The sequence below is a fragment of the Balaenoptera borealis genome (genome assembly GCF_965194805.1).
Source record: "Balaenoptera borealis genome assembly, chromosome: X".
Taxonomy (NCBI): domain Eukaryota; kingdom Metazoa; phylum Chordata; class Mammalia; order Artiodactyla; family Balaenopteridae; genus Balaenoptera; species Balaenoptera borealis.
The window spans coordinates 110796574-110816928 of NC_138881.1; the positions used below are offsets into that span (position 1 = coordinate 110796574).

At 36.3% G+C, this 20355-nt stretch overlaps 1 protein-coding gene across 8 annotated transcripts in view; it reads right to left on the reverse strand.

The window, feature by feature from the left end:
* Window positions 1-20355, reverse strand: part of MBNL3 (muscleblind like splicing regulator 3) — a 136853-nt gene that overhangs the window by 61910 nt on the left and 54588 nt on the right. For 7 of the 8 annotated variants that reach the window (XR_014239737.1, XM_082377937.1, XM_082377929.1 and 4 more), the window contains one exon: window positions 14-913. The exons of the other annotated variant lie outside the window; for it this stretch is intronic. Coding sequence is in view for 6 of the 7 variants with exons in the window: in XM_082377937.1 (XP_082234063.1) it covers window positions 14-190 (177 nt within the window). In the remaining variant the exon portion in view is untranslated. The remainder of the gene's footprint in view (window positions 1-13; window positions 914-20355) is intronic. 8 annotated transcript variants of the gene reach the window in all.

Below are 20355 nucleotides of genomic sequence, written 5' to 3' on the forward strand. Positions count from 1 at the left end.
AGATGAGACTCACCTTTAAAGAATCAAAACAAGCCATCACACGACCATTTTCCACATGGCAAACTCTTGGCGGATGGGCAAACTTGCAATCTGCATCAGCTCGAGAGCAGGTTCCTCTCTGAAATTCTCTACAGACTTCCAAAGTCAGCCACTTGGTATCACGAACCAGGGCAACATTGACAGCCGTCATATTGAAAGCAAAGTTAAAATCAAGTGCACCCTCTCTACAACACTATTACTGCTGTTGTTGAAAGGTTAAAAATAAATTCAAGCTAAATGTGAAGAGATAACCGGTTGCTTTGGTGAAATGTTTCTTTGTTAGCACTTAAGTTTTCATTTAAGTCAAATTTGGTCTAGTCAAACAAAAAGCCCACTATAAAATAAAAATTGTATCAGAATAACTAAAAATCAGAGACCAACTCCTAAGAAGGCAGCCATCAAGGTTAAGATATTGAGTGCTTTATTTTTTTCCTCTGCTGAAGTTACTTCAAATAACTGGCAGAGTTTCAAAAGGATTCTGTGCTCTCCAGTTGATATTTTCAATTATTCTTGCAAAAAGCATATGCTGCTGGCTGCCTGTCAATGTGTGGAATGGTCTCAGGTCAAGGGGAGAAAAGTTTTTTTACCTATCTCTTGGCTTTAAAGATTAAGATTGGTAGGATGTTACAACTGCAATTTTTTTTTTTTTGGCTGCAAAATCGGGAGGAGGAAAAATGACTATGAAAATTGAGAATCAAAGAAAAAAAGAATGAACGAGTTGCTGAGAATGAACTATAAGCACACCAGGGTTTTTTTGGGGGGGCCGGGTGGGGAGAGGTGGCAGTGATGGTGGCAGGGAGAGGGGTTTATAAAGAGGCAGCTCGAAAGTGGAATCCAATCAGCAGAGTTTTCAGAAAAGGCACTTTCCAGAAACCTGCAAAAAATAAAATAAAATAAAATTAGCTAATATAACACAATGCTTCCGTTTTAAACTCTAGATTTGGAAAAGCAGTAACATATCCTCTTTAAAACAGGAAGCATCTAGATACTGACAGTGCAACATAGGACAGTCAGCCATTGTCAGTAAAAAGGGCATTTCCCAGTGTAGAACTGTACATAGTAAAAGGAAGCAACCACTTCGATTTACTGTTGAAATATAAGACTGGGCAACAACCCAATTAAAAAGAAAAAAAAGATTATTTCACTTTGGTCTGATTGGGGGCAGAAATTCATTCAGGGGCCCACTGCACAGAAAAAGCCAGAGCCTGACATGTCAGTCCCTTATGTAGCCATGATCCACCTGTGTGTCTTCAGGTTTTAGAGGCTACCAAAGACCTGCCATTAAACTGGCTCTACTATGATCTGATCGAAGGCTTGATGATCTGCTCTCAAAATCCAGAAAACAGAAATTGCTAGGAAAATTTAAGATGCTCCAAGAGGTAACTGTGTATTTGAAATGTAATTGTTGATGATCACATAAAACAGTCATGACATAACTAGCTGGAGACCCACTGCAAATGAGGTAGGGGAGAGACTGTGAAATGTAAAATGTGCTTCAGATCAAGAAAGAAACCCTTTGAAAAGATGCTGGATTTTTTTTTCTGTGTATACTCTATTAGTTCTTAGTCTTTATATGAAGGGATATTGGAACAATTCAGAAGGAGGTTTCAGCATGGACAAATAAGTGAGACCGAAAGCACTGTTCATCCACTGGTCATACATTAAATACTGTGCAGCTTTAGGGTGTGTACTTTAAACCAGTGTCGACCAGCAACAATTTCTAGGAACTCAGCTGAGAAGATAGATTAAATGTTAATTTACTGGCATTATGCCATGAACACATACCAAAATAACAGGGATTTTCTAAAGCAAAAGTAAGCTCTGAGTATCAGACAAATCAACTAATTGTTAACTTCATCAAAAAAGTAGAATTAAAGTTCTTGAAAACATTTCATTTACTTTTTTAAACAGTTTCTTCAATAATTTTACAGAATCTGAATTTTTGCTTTATCCTTTTCGCATTCAAGATGAAACTCAATATCACCTAATTTTTCAGATACCATTAGGAAATTAAGTATATAGAAAATTCATGCAGGCTTATCCATTTAAGAGCAAAACATATGTTTCTTTAAGTCATTCTTCATGGAAATATTTCTAAAATGTATTATACGTAACTTTGCCTTCTTAAAAAATACTGAACATAATTTGGCCTCTGCTTGAAGACTTGGGGTCATAAAATGCCCTTGGAAGTATTATAGTTCTCTTTCAGTGACATATTGTTAATTGTCACTTCTACTGTCACTTCCCTTCCTGCCACAATATCTGCCATGGTGGATTGTCCAGCTCCTTTCTGGAATACATAATAGCCAATCATGAGTGTTGAATAACAGTTAGTTACTCACTGTATGAGGGGCCTGTGGGCAAAGTGCAGGGCTTTCATGCAGAAGGTCTGTGACTACTCTTACTGGTTTGGAAACCCTTTTGCAATATGTTCCATTCAGGACCACGTTCTAGAGGGTTAAGGTTGTCAGGTGAATGACCTCTAAAAATATTTAAAATATATATCTATTTTAAACAGCCAGATGGGGGAAATACAAATGAAAATCACAATGTGATACCACTTCACACCCATTAGGATGGCTACAATAAAAAAGAAAAATTGGAGAAATTGAAACTATCGTACATTGCTGGTGGGAATGTAAAATAGTGCAGCTGCTGCGGCAGTCTAACAGTCCCTCAAAATGTTAAGCAGTTACCATATGACCTAGCAGTTCCATGCCTAGGTATATACCCAAAAAAATTGAAAGCAGGATCTCGAAGACATATTTGTACACTCATGTTCATAGAAGCACTATTCACAATCGCCAAGATGTAGAAACAACCCAAGTGTCCATCAGCGGATGAGTGGATACACAAAATGTGATACGTCAACACAATGAAATATTATTCTACCATAAAAAGGAATAAAGTACTGAAGTACTTTATAAATACTATAAATTTATAAATTTATATATTATTATAAATAAAGTACATGCCACAACACGAATGAACCTCCCAAAAATGACGCTAAGTGGAAGAAGCCAGTCACAGCGGCCACATATTGTATGGTTCCATTTATATTAAATATCCAGAATAGGTAAATCCATAGACTCAGAAAGCAAATTAGTGGTTGTGAGGGCCTGGGGAAGGGGAGAAAATGGAGCAACTGCTGAATGTGTATGGGGTCTCCTTTGGGGGTGACGAAAATATTCTGGAATTAGACAGTGCTGATGGTTGCACAATTTTTTGAATATACCAAAGCCCATTCACTAAACTGTATACTTTAAATGAGTGAATTGGATAATATGTTAATTATATATCAATAAAGCTATTTTTTTAAGTCTAAAGAGACATGACAACCAAAAAAAAAAAAGCTTCATAAGTGATGGAATTGGCTACCCCAATCTTCTCTTTCTTAGATTCTTCTTAGACACACATTCTTCTAAGTAGTGTTCCTAACTTGAATTTCAAGAGTAAATTCATTTCCACACTTGTATTATAGAAAGTACTCTGAAAGAGTATGTTCTGTGAGTTTGTAAGTTTATATTTAAAGATATATTCAAATTTAATCCTATAACTAAATTACATGGGCTGCCTGAACACATTTGAAAGAAAAATAACAAAAAAGAAATATATATATATATATATATATAATGGGGTTTTTTTTTCCTCAGAACATAAACAGTGAGTGAGGGTCTGGAGAAAGATTTTTCTACAGAGGTCTATCAAGTATAGAAACAAATAATAAATATTAAATTTGAATTTTAAACTTCTACAAATGAAAAAATACAAACAGGAATTGAACTCTGGCCATGCATTTTATGTAAGATGGGGAATGGGAGAAGGAATTTTCTTCCTTTTTAAAATTGACCTGTAACCTCTGATGGGACCCTGGCCAGTTCCTCAAAACACTTCTAGCCAGTGCATATCTGCATGTCTTCCTTCAGACTGGAACTATTTTTGGAGCTGGCACAGAAGAAGCTAGGTGCAACAACTAAAAAGAGCTGGTGTGACAGTGGAGAGATGTTCTGTCCTGCCGCTCTGCTCGTCTCTGTATAAAAGACAGGGAGGGGGTCCATTTTAAAGATCAACTTTGTTTGGGGGACAATACAACTTTATCTTCACTACTTTAGACTTGAGTAATAGGAATACGAGTTTGCTTTTCATGATTTATAGCCCTCTAATGTAGAACATGAAAAGTTACCGTTTCTTAGTACATTTGTACTTGTATGGTATTTGCAGCTTGCAAGTGTTTTTATTTCATTGATCTTTGGAGCTCTAAAGAATACTCTAAAGCATGGGTGATAACCCAAAAAGACCAATGAAGGAAATGAAGCTCAAGGAAGCTAAATTACTTATCTGAAGTTACAAAGCCTTAAGTGGTAGAACCATGGCTCCAGGCAAGATCCTCTGACTCTAAATCTCATGCTTAGATCCTGGCAGAGAAATGTAGCAGTGATCATTTCTTATCTCTTATCTCTCTTGGGAATCTTAAACAACAAAAGCCAGTCATTTTTGTGTAGTACTTATGATTCCTTCTCAAAACTACGTTCATGCCTGTTGCAGTGCCATCTTCATAATATTCCTGAGTTGTGCTGCACCAACATTTATCCACATCCACTATATGCCAAGCACTGTTCTAGATGTGGAACAAGACTGATAAGGTCCCTGCTGTCGTAGAACTTCCTATGCTCATTTAAATAGAGAAGAAACCAAAGGCATAGCAAAGAGAAATGATTATGAGAGTTTATGAAGGGGTGGAAGCAGACTCTAGGTATTCTGATTCCAACACAGGTCTCTAATTCTCCCATGAATGGTACACCAAGCACTGTAACTTAACAATACTCTTAAACACACACTCAAACACTATTGCATAGAAACGAGTCACTAAAAGGAACACCCCAGAAATTACTCACACCAAGTCTTACTGCTCTCCGGATTCCTCTTGAAGAGAGTACTACTGTTCCCATTTTACAGACGGGGAAACAGAGGTGGAAAAGGGTTAAGTCTTGGACAACTTCATGTAGCTACCCTCAAGCCATGGTTCAAACCCAGGCAGTCTGCGACCAGAGCCCACCTTCTTAGTCATGTCACAATACTGTGTCTCTCTTATGGCACGGATCACATTCTTATTATAGGCCCTTAAGTTTTCTCCCTTATCAGACTATAAATTCCATAAAAGTAGAGATCATGTCTTACTTAGTTTTGCTGACTCTATCTTCTCATTGGAAGTTAGAGCATTACAGCATTTCTCAGGATTCTTACTTCAAAAGGTCAAAGATTAAATAGTAACTTAACCCTTCCAAGCAAGGATTTTTGTCAGTTGAGAATCCTCTAGGCTGGCTAAGCTTTGGCCACCTCTGTCAGTTTCATATCTATCAGATCTGTAAAGTTGAGTATCTTCTCATAATTCTAGCTTTCAAATTGAAATGTTAATACCTGCGATTCTTGATATATAGAGCACTCAGTTTCCATAAAGAATGGTCTATTCCTGCTCTTTTGATAACAGCAAGATCTTATCTTGGATTTAGAGTAAAAATATGAGATAACCAAATGACTTCTCTCTATATCTTTGGATAGTAGGTTAATTTTTGGAATGTTTTTGCCCAAGAATCAGTGTGATGAAACTGAACTGGGAGTGGGGGTGAAGGAGATTTCACTTTGAGCCACAGGAAGAAACAAGAAACCTCCCCAAAGTACATATTTTTCCTTGAAAATAAAAGAGTTATTTTTGAATTTTAATTAATGCTCCTTTATAAAAATTCTATATTAGATATAACATAAGGAAAATATAAAACGTTTTTACTTTAAAAAAAATCCCTTTTAAAAATCACATTAAAAAATACTTAGGAATAAACCTGACCAAGGAAGTTAAAAGACTTATATGCTGAGAACTATAAAACATTGATAAAGGGAATTGAAGATGATTTAAAGAAATAGAAAGATATCCCATGCTCTTGGACTGGAAGAATTAATCTTGTTAAACTGACCATACTACCCAAAGAAATCTACAGATTTAATGTGATCCCTATCAAAATATTCATGGCATTTTTCACAGAACTGGAACAAATAATCCTAAAATTCATATGGAACCATAAAAGACCCTAAATTGCCAAAGCAATCCTGAGGAAAAAGAACAAAGCAGGAGGCATCATGCTCCCTGACTTTAGGCTATACTATAAAGCTACAGTAATCAAAAAGCATGATATTGACACAAAAAACAGACATATGGATCAATGGAACAGAATAGAGCCCAGAAATGAACCGACACACCTACAGTCAATTAATTTTTGACAAAGGAGGCAAGAGTATACAATGGCGAGAAGACTGTCTCCTTGCAGCACCATTTGCAACAGCCAAGACATGGAAACAATCCAAGTGCCCATCAACTGATGACTGGACAAAGAAAATGTGGTATATATATATATAATGGAATACTATTGAGCCATAAAAAAGAATGAAATATACCCATTTGCAGCAACATGGATGGACCCAGGGAATAGCATATTAAGTGAAATGTCAGACAGAGAAAGACAAATATCATATGATATCACTTATATGTGGAATCTAAAATATGATACAAATGAACTTCTTATTTACAAAACAGAACCAGACTCACAGACACAGAAAACAAACTTATGGTTACCAAAGGGGAAAGGGAGGGGGAGAGAGAAATTAGGAGTTTGGGGTTAGCAGATACAAAGTACTATATATAAAACAGATAAACACAAGGTCCTACTGTATAGCATAGGGAACTATACTTAATATCTTATAGTAAGCTATAGTGGAAAAGAATATATATACACACACACCTGAATCGCCTTGCTGTACACCAGAAACTAACACAACGTTGTAAATCAGCTATACTTCAATTTAAAAATAGTTTTTACTTTAAAATTACATACACACTAGATTCATTATTAAGTAGATTATCTATATTTTTAAGGATTCACACATTTTCTCATGGAATTGTTCTTGATGGTAAAACAAAATAAATAAATATTTTCTACTGATATAATGGAAATAGTACCTTGTTCCAGAGTGGCTTGCAAGGCCACTGCCAGCAGTTACTTTTATCCCACTTTTTCTTACACTTTCCTCGTCTCCTCCTTTCTTTTGCCTTCCCTTCACAAGCCAGCACATAACATAGAAACATTGCCAGTGACTGGTCCAGAAGATCACAAAGATGCTCTTTGGCATCTAAAGCAATATCTGAAGAGGCATTTCTTTAAATGTATTTATCAACCTCCGGAATAAAAAATGAAAACAGTGTTTTCTTTCTTTCCATTTTAAGCTTTCCTTACATCTGTATTACCACAAGGAATTCCTTGTGGCCATTTATTTTGGCTCTACGAATATATGACACCCCTGCTACACGCTGCTTGAATTGGCAGGCTGACAAGGCTTAAAAGCTTTCAAGTTTTCTAATTTGCTTCAAGTTCTATTTCCCTCACATGTTTAGCTTAGTGGTCCACCAATCCAGTTCTTTAAGGCATATGAGAGGTCCACAGCACTGCAGATGGAAGCCATGATTTCACAAGCATCCTATAGAAAACTGAGTTTTATGTCTGAAAAAAATGAGTGTGAAAATAAGGACATTTCACCTATGTGCAGAACTTTTTCATTAAGCTTTTCTTTTAAGCTTCATTGAATATTTTTCACAATATTCCCAGGGTAACAAATTTAATACATCTTTTACAAAAAGCAGGTAAATCAAGTTATTCTATTTCATAAAACAATTAAAAGACCCACCTCAGTGCATATATATGGTCATAAAAAGAAAAAAAAACAGGTGCTACACTGTCTCTTTCAAACATAGCTCTAGCAACAAATGTGATTGGTTTTGTTAGTCAGAGGAGTTCATCTTTTTTTCTTAAAAAAAGATATATCTCTTTTAAAATAATATATGAAATTATGAGAACTTGCTAATAAATTCCATTTAAATATTTTAAACTAATCCAATTTAATATAAAAACAACCTAAAACCTGGATTCTGCACACAATTGTTATCAAACAACACTGGTTAATTGCTTGCGTATGTCCATGGGACAGAAATCCCAGAGCCATTAAAAGATCACCAAAAAACTGGATTTAAAATTGAAGACAGTAGGAACTTAACATATTTGGCAACTTAAGTCCTATAATGCTCAAGCATTTGAGATGAGAGAAATACAAAATGTCACAAGACATTGCATTTAATATATGCAGGGTGATTTTGCTGAATATTCATTCAACAAATATTTATTGGGCATCTAATATGACCTAGGCACTGATCTAGGTGCTGGGGATGCAAAGTTGAACAAGATTAAATCCCTGTCCTGAGAATCATACATTCAATTGGTTGGCCACGAATGGGGATGGGGGGGTGGCGAAAATAAATAAAAAATCATATCCATCATTCATTTTATCCATTTAACAAATACCTATTATGATTCCCTAAAATTCAAGCAAATGAGGTCTTTAAAAATGTTCATGTGGAATAACAAATGTTGGTGAGGATGTGGAGAAAAGGGAACCCTTGTACACTGTTAATGGGAATGTAAATTGGTACAGCCACTATGGAGAACAGTACGAAGGTTCCTCAAAAAACTAAAAATAGAACTACCATATGATTCAGCAATCCCACTCCTGGGCATATATCCCAAGAAATGAAAACACTAATTTGAAAAGATACATGCACCCCAATGTTCAGAGGAGTATTATTTATAATAGCCAAGATATGGAAGCAACCTAAGTGTCCATCAACAGATGAATGGATAAAGAAGATATAGTATACAATATACAATGGAATACTACTCAGCCATTAAAAAGAATGAAATGTTGCCATTTGCAACAACATGGATGGACTTAAAGGGTATTATGCTTGCTGAAATAAGTCAGAGAAAGATAAATACTGTATGTTACCACTTATATGTGGAATTTAAAAAATAAGACACACTAGTGAATGTATCAAAAAAGAAATAGACTCACAGATATATAGAACAAACTAGTGGTTGCCAGTGGGGAGAGGAAAGGGGGGAGGGGCAAGATAAGGGTAGGGGATTAAGAAGTACAAACTATTACGTATAAAATAAGCTACAAGGATATATTGTACAGCACAGGGAATATAGCCAATATTTTATATATCTATAAACGGAGTATAATCTTTTAAAAATTGTGAATCACTTGTATACCTGAAACTTTTATAATATCGTAAATCAGCTATATCTCAATAAATAAATAAATAAATAAATGAAATGAAAATGTTCGTGTGGGAAAGTGTCAGTTAATCAACAAACATTTATTGTGTCCACCAACAATATGCACAAACTTGTGTCACATGCTTCTGGGGAACCAGACGAGCTTTAAAACACTGCCTGTGTACTCAAGAAAACTCTTTTGAGTTGGGGAGACAAGAACAACATAATATGAAATAAAAGCAAACAATGTAGACAATTAAGAGCAAAATTCAGTAACATTAACAACAAATGTGAGGAGAGTTCTGAGAAGAGGATGTCACTCAGGCCTGAAGTTGTCAAGGGAGTTTTCCAAGAGGAGAAAGTGGAGCTGGGCCTTAAAGAATGATAAGGACCTAGGTGACGGTGGAGGGGCAGAGAGACTTCCTGGAAAGAGGAACAGCACAAATGAGGATGAGATGAGAAGATTAGGTATCAGGTATTTGTAGGATGGTGAGCAGACATGGGCGGGCTAGGATGGCAGGTTCATACTGTGGAAGAGAAATCATGTGTGGGTTGTTTCTGAAGATCCTTGAAAATGGCTCAAGGACTGTAATGTTTATTATAGAAATAGGAGCCGCTCTCAAAGATTTTAAGCAGAGTAGAAACTTAGTGGCCATAAATGCAGTATGGTAACAATGATCTGCCCTTGCAAAATTGTTTTATTTAAGGAGCCCACAACACACAATCAGAGCAAAGTTTACGCATCTGACATACTCTGGAAGAACAAAAGATGAGAGAGAAGTGGGTGGACGTCAGAGTGTTTCTCTAGTTCACAGGCTCTGTGAGGACAGGACAGGCAGTGATTCAAGTCAGGCTGCCATGAAAAGTGGGTAAAGAAACAAATTGAAAAGTGCAGCTTCTTGCTTTCATTTTGCCAATTACACATTTATCAATGACCTCCATCATTAAGGACACATAACTGTATTCCTATTTTACGAAGTGACTCAAATGTTTTTCAGTCTTACTCTCTGCAAGGTACATTCCTTTTAAAAATGTAGTTGAAAGTTCAGCAAGAATTTCTTTTTTTCAGTTAGATTTTGTTACAGAACAAGCTCATGCCAGGAGTTAAATTTAGATAGCAACTTTTTGGCTGTAATGGCATCCTGTAAATTCCTGCTACAGGACTTTAACCAGCACCCCAGTGGCTGGAAAGTGTTCATGCTCCTCCCAAAGTACACACTGAATTGAACTCAATTCAATTTTCAGGGCCAATTTACTCACTGATAAGATTTGGTTGAACATTCACTATTCACCAACACACACACACACACATTGGAAAACAATCATCAGAAGCTATCACAAAATGTTTATTTATCCTTTAAATACTTATGAACAGCTCAAGTAACTCTCTAGTCAAATTTGTGAGTCACATAAGTATGACTATTTGTCAGAGAGGTAAACTAAAGTAGCATCTAAGTGATTTGATCATGTAAAGGGATTCATCACTGTATCTAGTAAGCATCCAGTGAGGGCTTCCTTACCTGACTTCATCACTGGTATTATGCCCAATAAATTCAGATTCTCAATCTCAGTACAAAGCCTCCAATCCTTATTAGGAGCACTTATAAGACTAGTAAAAGGATAGAGGAAAAAAGTTTTATGGCTAAAAAAGTTGGGAGAGGACCAAAGGTACCCTGATTTCAAGGACCAAGTAATTTAATAATACATCAATGCCAAAAGTTCTAGTAAGACTTGAAGGGAGTTTTCTGGGAAAGTAAATTTCTTAAGCAAGTATACACAAGAGTTCTATCCTCTATGTCTGAAGTTACTGTTGCTAGAGGCATTATTTCACATTCATATTATACACGACTGTGACTTATATCTGTAAGCTAACTGCCTAGAGTTAATTGGAAAGCTGGGTGCTTTAGTAAAGAATTATTCATCAAGAAAAAAAAGGGAGAGGACTCAAAATCAGAAATAAAAGAGTAGATATTACAACTGATGTCACAGAAATACAAAGGATTATGAGACTACTATGAGGAATTATATGCTAACAAATTGGACAATCTAGAAATACTGGATAAATTCCTAGAAACATACTACCTACTAAGTCCAAATCATGATGAAATAGAAAACCAGAACAGACCAATAACAAGTAAGGTGATCAAATCAGTAATCAAAAGCCTCCCAACAAACAAAAGTCCAGGACCAGATGGCTTCACTGGTGAATTCTACCAAACATTCAAAGAATTAATATCAATCCTTCTCAAACGCTTCCAAAAAAATAGAAGAGAATGGAACTCTTCCAAACTCATTTTACAAGGTCTGCATTACCCTGATATCAAAACCAGTCAAAAATGCCACAACAGGACTTCCCTGGTGGCACAGTGGTTAAGAATCCGCCTGCCAATGCAGGGGACATGGGTTCGAGCCCTGGTCCAGGAAGATCTCACATGTCGTGGAGCAACTAAGCCCGTGCGCCACAACTACTGAAGACCTGCGCTCTAGAGCCCACGTGCCACAACTACTGAAGCCTGTGCGCCTAGAGCCCGTGCTCCGCAACAAGAGAAGCCACCACAATGAGAAGCCTGCACACCACAACAAAGAGTAGCCCCCGCCCACCGCAACTAGAGAAAGCCCACACGCAGCAACATAGACCCAATGCAACCAAAAATAAATAAATAAATAAATTTTAAAATGCCACAAGGAAAATTACAGGCCAATTTCCCTGATGAACACAGATACAAAAATTCTCAACAAAATATTAGGAAACTGAATTCAACAATATATTAAAAGGTTCATACTCCAAGATCAAGTGGGATTTATTCCAGGGATGGAAAGATGGTTCAGCATCTGCAAATCAGTCAATGTGGTACACAACGTTAACAAAATGAAGGATAAAAATCATATGATCATCTCAACAAATGCAGAAAAAGCATTTGACAAAATTCAACACCCATTTATGATAAAAACTCTCAACAAAGTGGGTAGAGAGGAACACAGTAAAGGCCATATATAACAAGCCCACAACTAACATCATACTCAATGGTTGAAAGCTTAAAGCTTTTCTGCTAATATCAGGAGCCAGACAAGGATGCCTATTTTCAGAAACTTTTATTCAACATAGTATTGGGAATCCTATCCAGAGCAATTATGCAAGAAAAAGAAATAAAAGAAATCCAAATAGGATGGGAAGAAGTAAAACTGTCACTATTTGCAGATGACATGATATTACATATAGAAAACTCTAAAGAGTCCATCAGAAAACTCCTAAAACAAATAAGTGAATTCAGTAAAGTTGCAGGATACAGAATCAATACACAAAAGTCTGCTGTGTTTCTATACACTAAAAATGAAGTATCAGAAAGAGAAATTAAGAAAACAATCCTAAAGTAGCAGGATACAAAATTAATGCACAGAAATCTCTTGCACTCCTATACACTAATGATGAAAAATCTGAAAGTGAAATTAAGAAAGCACTGCCATTTACCATTGCAATAAAAAGAATAAAATGCCTAGGAATAAACCTACCTAAGGAGAGAAAAGACCTGTAGGCAGAAAATTATAAAACACTGATGAAAGAAATTAAAGATAATACAAATAGATGGAGAGATATACCATGTTCTTGGATTGGAAGAAACAACATTGTGAAAATGATTCTACTACCCAAAGCAATCTACAGATTCAATGCAATCCTTATCAAACTACCACTGGCACTTTTCACAGAACTAGAACAAAAAATTTCACAATTTGTATGGAAACAAAAAAGACCCCGAATAGCCAAAGCAATCTTGAGAAAGAAAAACGGAGCTGAAGGAATCAGGCTCCCTGACTTCAGACTATACTGCAAAGCTACAGTAATCAAGACAGTATGGCACTGGCACAAAAACAGAAATATAGATCAATGGAACAGGATAGAAAGCCCAGAGATAAACCCACGCACATATGGTCACCTTATCTTTGATAAGGAGGCAAGAATATACAGTGGAGAAAAGACAGCCTCTTCCATAAGTGGTGCTGGGAAAACTGGACAGCTACATGTAAAAGAATGAAATTAGAACATTCCCTAACACCATACACAAAAATAAACTCAAAATGGATTAAAGACGTAAATGTAAGGCCAGACACTATCAAACTCTTAGAGGAAAACATAGGCAGAATACTCTATGACATACATCACAGCAAGATCCTTTTTGACCCACCTCCTAGAGAAATGGAAATAAAAACAAAAATAAACAAATGGGACCTAATGAAACTTAAAAGCTTTTGCACAGCAAAGGAAACCATAAACAAGACGAAAAGACAGCCCTCAGAATGGGAGAAAATAGTTGCAAATGAAGCCACTGACAAAGGATTAATCTCCAAAATTTACAAGCAACTCATGCAGCTCAATATCAAAAAAACAAACAACCCAATCCAAAAATGGGCAGAAGACCTAAATAGACATTTCTCCAAAGAAGATATACAGATTGCCAACAAACACATGAAAGAATGCTCAACCATCATTAATCATTAGAGAAATGCAAATCAAAACTACAATGAGATATCATCTCACACCGGTCAGAATGGCCATCTTCAAAAAATCTACAAACAATAAATGCTGGAGAGGGTGTGGAGAAAAGGGAACCCTCTTGCACTGTTGGTGGGAATGTAAATTGATACAGCCACTATGGAGAACAGTATGGAGGTTCCTTAAGAAACTAAAAATAGAACTACCATACGACCCAGCAAACCCACTACTGGGCATATACCCTGAGAAAACCATAATTCAAACAGAGTCATGTACCAAAATGTTCATTGCAGCTCTATTTACAATAGCCAGGACATGGAAGCAACCTAAGTGTCCATCGGCAGATGAATGGACAAAGAAGATGTGGCACATATATACAATGGAATATTACTCAGCCATAAAAAGGAACGAAACTGAGTTATTTGTAGTGAGGTAGATGGACCTAGAGTCTGTCATACAGAGTGAAGTAAGTCAGAAAGAGAAAAACAAATACCGTATGCTAACACCTATATATGGAATCTAAAAAAAAAAATGGTCAGAAGAACCTAGGAGCAAGATGAGAATAAAGATGCAGACCTACTAGAGAATGGACTTGAGGATACAGGGAAGGGGAAGGGTAAGATGTGACAGGGTGAGAGAGTGGCATGGACATATATACACTTCCAAACATAAGATAGATAGCTAGTGGGAAGCAGCCACATAGCACATGGAGATCAGCTCGGTACTTTGTGACCACCTAGAGGGGTGGGATAGGGAGGGTGGGAGGGAGGAAATATGGGGACATATGTATATGTATAGCTGATTTACTTTGTTATAAAGCAAAAACTAACACACCATGGCAAAGCAATTATACTCCAATAAAGATGTAAAAAAAAAAAAAGAAAACAATCCTATTTACCATTGCATCAAAAAGAAAATACCTTGGAATAAATTTAACCAAGGAGGTAAAAGACCTATATATTGAAAACTATAAGACATTAATGAAAGAAGTTGAAGAAGACAGAAATAAATGAAAAGATATTCTGTGCACATGGATTGAAAGAATTAATATTGTTAAAACATCCATACTAGCCAAAGCAATATACAGGTTCAATACAATCCCTACCAAAATTCCAATGAGATTTTTTACAAAAATAGAAAAACAGTCCTAAAATTTATATGGAACCATAAAAGACCCCAAGTAGCCAAAGCAATCTTGAGAAAGAACAAAGCTGGAGGCACCACACCGTGGTCCTTAATTTCAAACTATATTACAAAGCTATAGTAAGTAATGGTATTGGCATAAAAACAGATACATAGATCAATGGAACAGAATAGACAGCCCATCAATAAACCCACTCATATATGGTCAGTTAATTTATGACTAAAGAAGCCAAGAATGTACAGTGAGGAAAGGGTAGTGTCTTCAATAAACAGTGCTGGGAAAATTGGACAGCCACATGCAAAATAACGAAACTAAACCACTATCTTACACCACACACAAAAACTAACTCAAAATGGATTAAAGATGTGAGTATAAGACCTGAAACCATAAAACTCCTAGAAGAAAACATAGGTGGTAATAAGCCCCTTGACATAGGTCCTGGCAATGATTTTTTTGAATCTGACACCAAAAATGAACGCAACAAAAGCAAAAATAAACAAGTAGGACTACATCGAAATAAAAAGCTTCTGCACAGCAATACATCGAAATAAAAAGCTTCTGCACAGCAAAGGAGACCACCAATGGAATAAAAAGGCAACCTACTGAATGGGAGGAAATATTTGCAAAGCATATATCTGATAAAGGGCTAATATCCAAAATATATAAAGAACTCATACAATTCAATAGCAAAAAAACCCCAAATAATCTGATTTTAAAATGTACAGAAGATATGAATAGACATTTTTCCAAAGAGGATATACCGATGGCCAACAGATACATGAAAAGATGCTCTACAACATTAACCATCAGAGAAACCACAATGAGATACCACCTCACACCAGTCAGAATGGCTATTATCAAAAAGACTAGAAATAACAAATGTTGGTGAGGATGTGGAGAAAAGGGAATCCTAGTGCACTGTTGGTGGGAATGTAAATTGGTACAGACACCATGAAAACCAGTATGGAGGTTTTTCAAAAAATTAAAAATAGAACTACCATATGATACAGCAATCCCACTTCTGGGTATTTATTCAAAGAAAACGAAAACACTAGTTTGAAAAGATATATGCACCTCCGTGTTCACTGCAGCATTATTTACAGTAGCCAAGGTATGGAAACAACCCAAGTGTCCATGGATGGATGAATGGATAAAGAAATTGTGATATATATGTATATATAATGGAATATTATCAGCCATAAAAATGAATGAAATCTTCCCATTTGTGACAACATGGATGGACCTTGAGGGCTTTATGGTAAGTGAAATAAGTCAGACAGAGAAAGACAAATACCATATGGTTTCTCTTACATGTGGGAAAAAAATACACACACACACACACACACACACACATAAAATCCAAGTGTTCATACATATAGAGAACAGATCGGTGGCTGCCAGAGGTGGGGGATGGGAGTGGGAGAAATGGATGAATATTTTTGTTTGTTTAAATAAATTGAATTTTAAAAAAAGAATTAGGAGTGAAGAGTTCGGAGCACAGACAGGTCAGAATCTTAAGTTCTACATTTCACACTGGCCTGAGAGTATCCTTAACAGCCTCTAAAATAAGAATTCCATTTTTCTCTTGATATTTCAGAGTGATTTATACTGGATTGGAAATTATGGGTGTTTCTTTATAGAAAAATTTAGAGAAAATGTAAAATAGGCTGTCTTTTTAACATCTTTTAACTGAATTTTGGACAAGTAGTCAATGCCCTTGCTAACACTAAAGAAAGGTGTGTAACTATAATACTGTCATTATAAAGTTGTCTTCCTGGCCCAGATAGAATAGTTCTCTTCTATCATTCAGTCAATCTCAACAAGTCTCAAAGGAAAGATTACAAAACCCCCGAAGCAGAGGGGAGCCAGGAAGAAGATTGCTCTAATTGTACCATGAAAATGGAAAGCAACACCTAAACCCTGAAATGTAATACTCATCTTCTATAAGAACAATTCTGTGAAATCTATCAATTTCAACTCTGGTTTGCCTCAATAAATGGGGAAATAACTTATGTTCCTACTTCTGTAAGGTGTATAATTTAAATCCAGATTTCAGATTTTAAAAAGGAAGGTATAGAAAAATCAAGCCCACATCAAATATGAAAATACCCCAAATAACTGTAAATGTGGTCACAGCAGAATTATCAAAGCCAGGGCTTCCCTGGTGGTGCAGTGGTTAAGAATCCGCCTGCCAATGCAGGGGACACGGGTTCGATCCCTGGTCTGGGAAGATCCCACATGCCGCGGAGCAACTAAGCCTGTGCGCCACAACTACTGAGCCTGAGCTCTAGAGCCCGCGAGCCACAACTCCTGAAGCCAGTGCTCCTAGAGCCCGTGCTCTGCAACGAGAAGCCACTGCAATGAGAAGCCCGTGCACCGCAACGAAGAGTAGCCCCCGCTCGCTGCAAGTAGAGAAAGCCCGCGCAGCAACAAAGACCCAACGCAGCCAAAAATAAATAAATAAAATAAACACATAAAATAAAATAAAAAGAATTATCAAAGCCAGTGAGGAGCAAAGTAACCTATTGATTACTTCAACCTTGAACAGTGGCCCAGAAAGGTTCATCTACTTGGCTAAAATGCCTGAAACTGTTAGTGTACACATGAAGAGCGCATGGTCCGATTTCATCATATCTGATATCTTGTCCATCTGCGGTCAGAATGGGTGGGCAGATCCCCAAAGTTTAACCCAATTGTCCTGATTCATTTAGTTTCTTTCACTGACAACACATATCCATGTTTGAGCTTAATTCCTGGCTATGGATGAATTTCACATTGCTGAAAACCAGAAGGGCACTCTCTGAAGCTTTGAATCCCTGGGGAAAGGCAGTCCCTTGCCACTGATATAAGGATTTATTGACCCCTGTGAGTCTGTGTCTTCCATTAATTTCAGTGCAACTGCCTTGACACCCTCTTTCAGTTTCAGAGAACACCACCTTCTTTACACACATGATTTTGTCCCAACTGCCTCTCTACTGTAGACAAACTTTAGACTACTTTTCTACGATGGTCTACCTGTTCTTCTTTAATTTCTTCTTTAATTTAACCTTTTAGAATCAGACTCAGTTTACCTGCTTATAACCATCTGACTGACCCTCCTGGCCACAGTCTGTTGCTAGCCAAAACATATGATCTGGCATATTTCTCCTGCTAACCAAATGTTTGGTTTTGGCTTCTCTTTTCCTATTTCTACCTATGAGAGTCCATTTCTCCTGCTATCCTCTGTGGTCAGGATAAATGTACATACCAACTATTCCATTAAGAATATTCTCTATATCAATTTCGAATCAATTGAGACACTGGGAATTTTATTGAGTAAAAATTCCAAAAGTGAGTTTAGGGTTCACAAAATAACCACTAAAACACAATAAGAAGGATAAATTTGCTTTGCTGAGCAGATTTAATGATGTATTCTAAAGTGGGATCTTAGTTATTAAACAACTGGTATTTCTAGAGGTTAATAATACTTAACATTTATGGAACTCGTATTCTGTACCAGACACTGTGTTAAGAGTTTTATATTCATTATCTCATTCAATCATCCCAATACTCTATGAAGTAGATAATATTAAGGAGCAATGTTAAAGTCTAATTTCAAAACAAAATCTGTCACAAATCTCAGTTCCAGACTTGTCACCAAATAGTGGTATTGAGTTTTTCAATATTTAAAGTTCTCAGATGTCATAATAATAGAGCTATGGGCACTAATTTAAAAATCTCCAGTTTCTCAATTTTCTTCCCAGCTTCCTGTAATTACAATATGAAAGCTCATTACTTCCTATCCATGGAAGCCAGAGGATCCTGAATTGCTTATAATTTTTTGAATATATCTTTTCATGCATGTCTGGCAAATAAGTTAGAAAATGCTTGACACATTGGGTTTAAAATCACCCATTCAAAAGAACATGTGGTCCAGAAATCTGGCATCCAGCTGGCAGAAGGGAAGCATAAAAGCCTTTGGGCATACTAAATCCCTCCCCCAATAATAAAACTCTCTACAAAAAAAAAATGGTTATCCAAATCAAAGTGAAAACTTTGAACCAAGACTGAGAAATTATGAAAAAACTGTGAAGCTATAATACTACAGCAAAGTAGCCAGCACCTATTAAAGCTCTCTCTGTTGCTAATTTGTAAGCTTGTTATATCAAAACCTGGAGTATGCAAATCAAAAGGAGAAGACAAAATAAAAATGATTTCTCCACATGAGGCTTTCACGACATGATCTGAGTAAGAGCCTGAAAAGAAAGCAGGATTTGAAAATAAAACTCAAGGAAAATGCTGAAGTCAAACCAGCAAGGAAGTCTGTACACTAAGGTAAGCACCAACATATATGGAAAATAGGAAAATACCTATAGATAAGAATCATTCAAAAAATGAACTCATTTTTAAATGGCCAAGCAAAAAAAGGAGGAGAAGGAGGAGAAGGAGAAGGAGTAATGGCTTAAATATTGGATTAAAGAGAGCATTTACATTTATACTCAGGTGAATGGAATCCCATTAAAACTGATAAAATTCTATACTGTAGTTACCATGTTATGTTCATCAATTTAAAATCATGTGAGTATACCTTTTAGGAATGATGAGGAAATTAGGTTAACATGATATCATCTATATCACCAAGTACTGAATGACTAAAATGATTAAATTGGACTGCCATATAATTCAATATATCAGTGAAGGAAACCAAAATGCCTTGATTCTATCTTAAATAACAGTATATCTCACAAAAGATCATAAAGTTCTCAGCATAATAGAAACTTCTTCAACTCACACTGACAGAAAACTGAACTTAAATTCCCAGGGTCCAAATATGGATGATATCATCAATCACATGTACTTGTTCCACTAAAACCATTCAAGCCTCAAGGAACAAAACAACTTTCACATTAGTAATCACTGAAACAATACAGCTTCGGTTATTAGGTTTGTCAAAAGTCAAACAAGACTCGTTCATCAAAGGATAAAGACTTTAAGAACGCTAGAGTTACAAGTAATCCTGAAAGATCAAATCTAGCTCATTACCTTCAGGCAATTAAATGAAGGACTCTAAACCATTCAGGTAGATGGCTCATATCCAGTTATTGAATACATATTGATAGTAGTTCTCCATAATTTCTCTTTCATAAATACATTCTTCAAACAAACATTTATTAAGGACTAACTTCGGGGCCACCTAACTAGATGTCAAGGGTATAAACACAGATAAGCCACAGCTCCTCGTGTTTGCATTTTATTTTCAAAATTTCAAACAAATTTGGAAAAGATCATCTTAGTGGATAGATGACATGATTTCAGGAATCCAGATGTTATATAACTTTCATTTTAAAAAACCTTATGTTTAGGCCCACAAGGTTACTGATGAATAGGCCAAACCATAATATCCTCAGGAACTCATTCACTCCATGTGTGACCATGTTTCTCAGGAATCTTCCCATTATCTCTCTTTTTTAAAAAAATAAATTTAGGGCTTCCCCGGTGGCGCAGTGGTTGAGAGTCTGCCTGCCAATGCACGGGACACGGGTTCG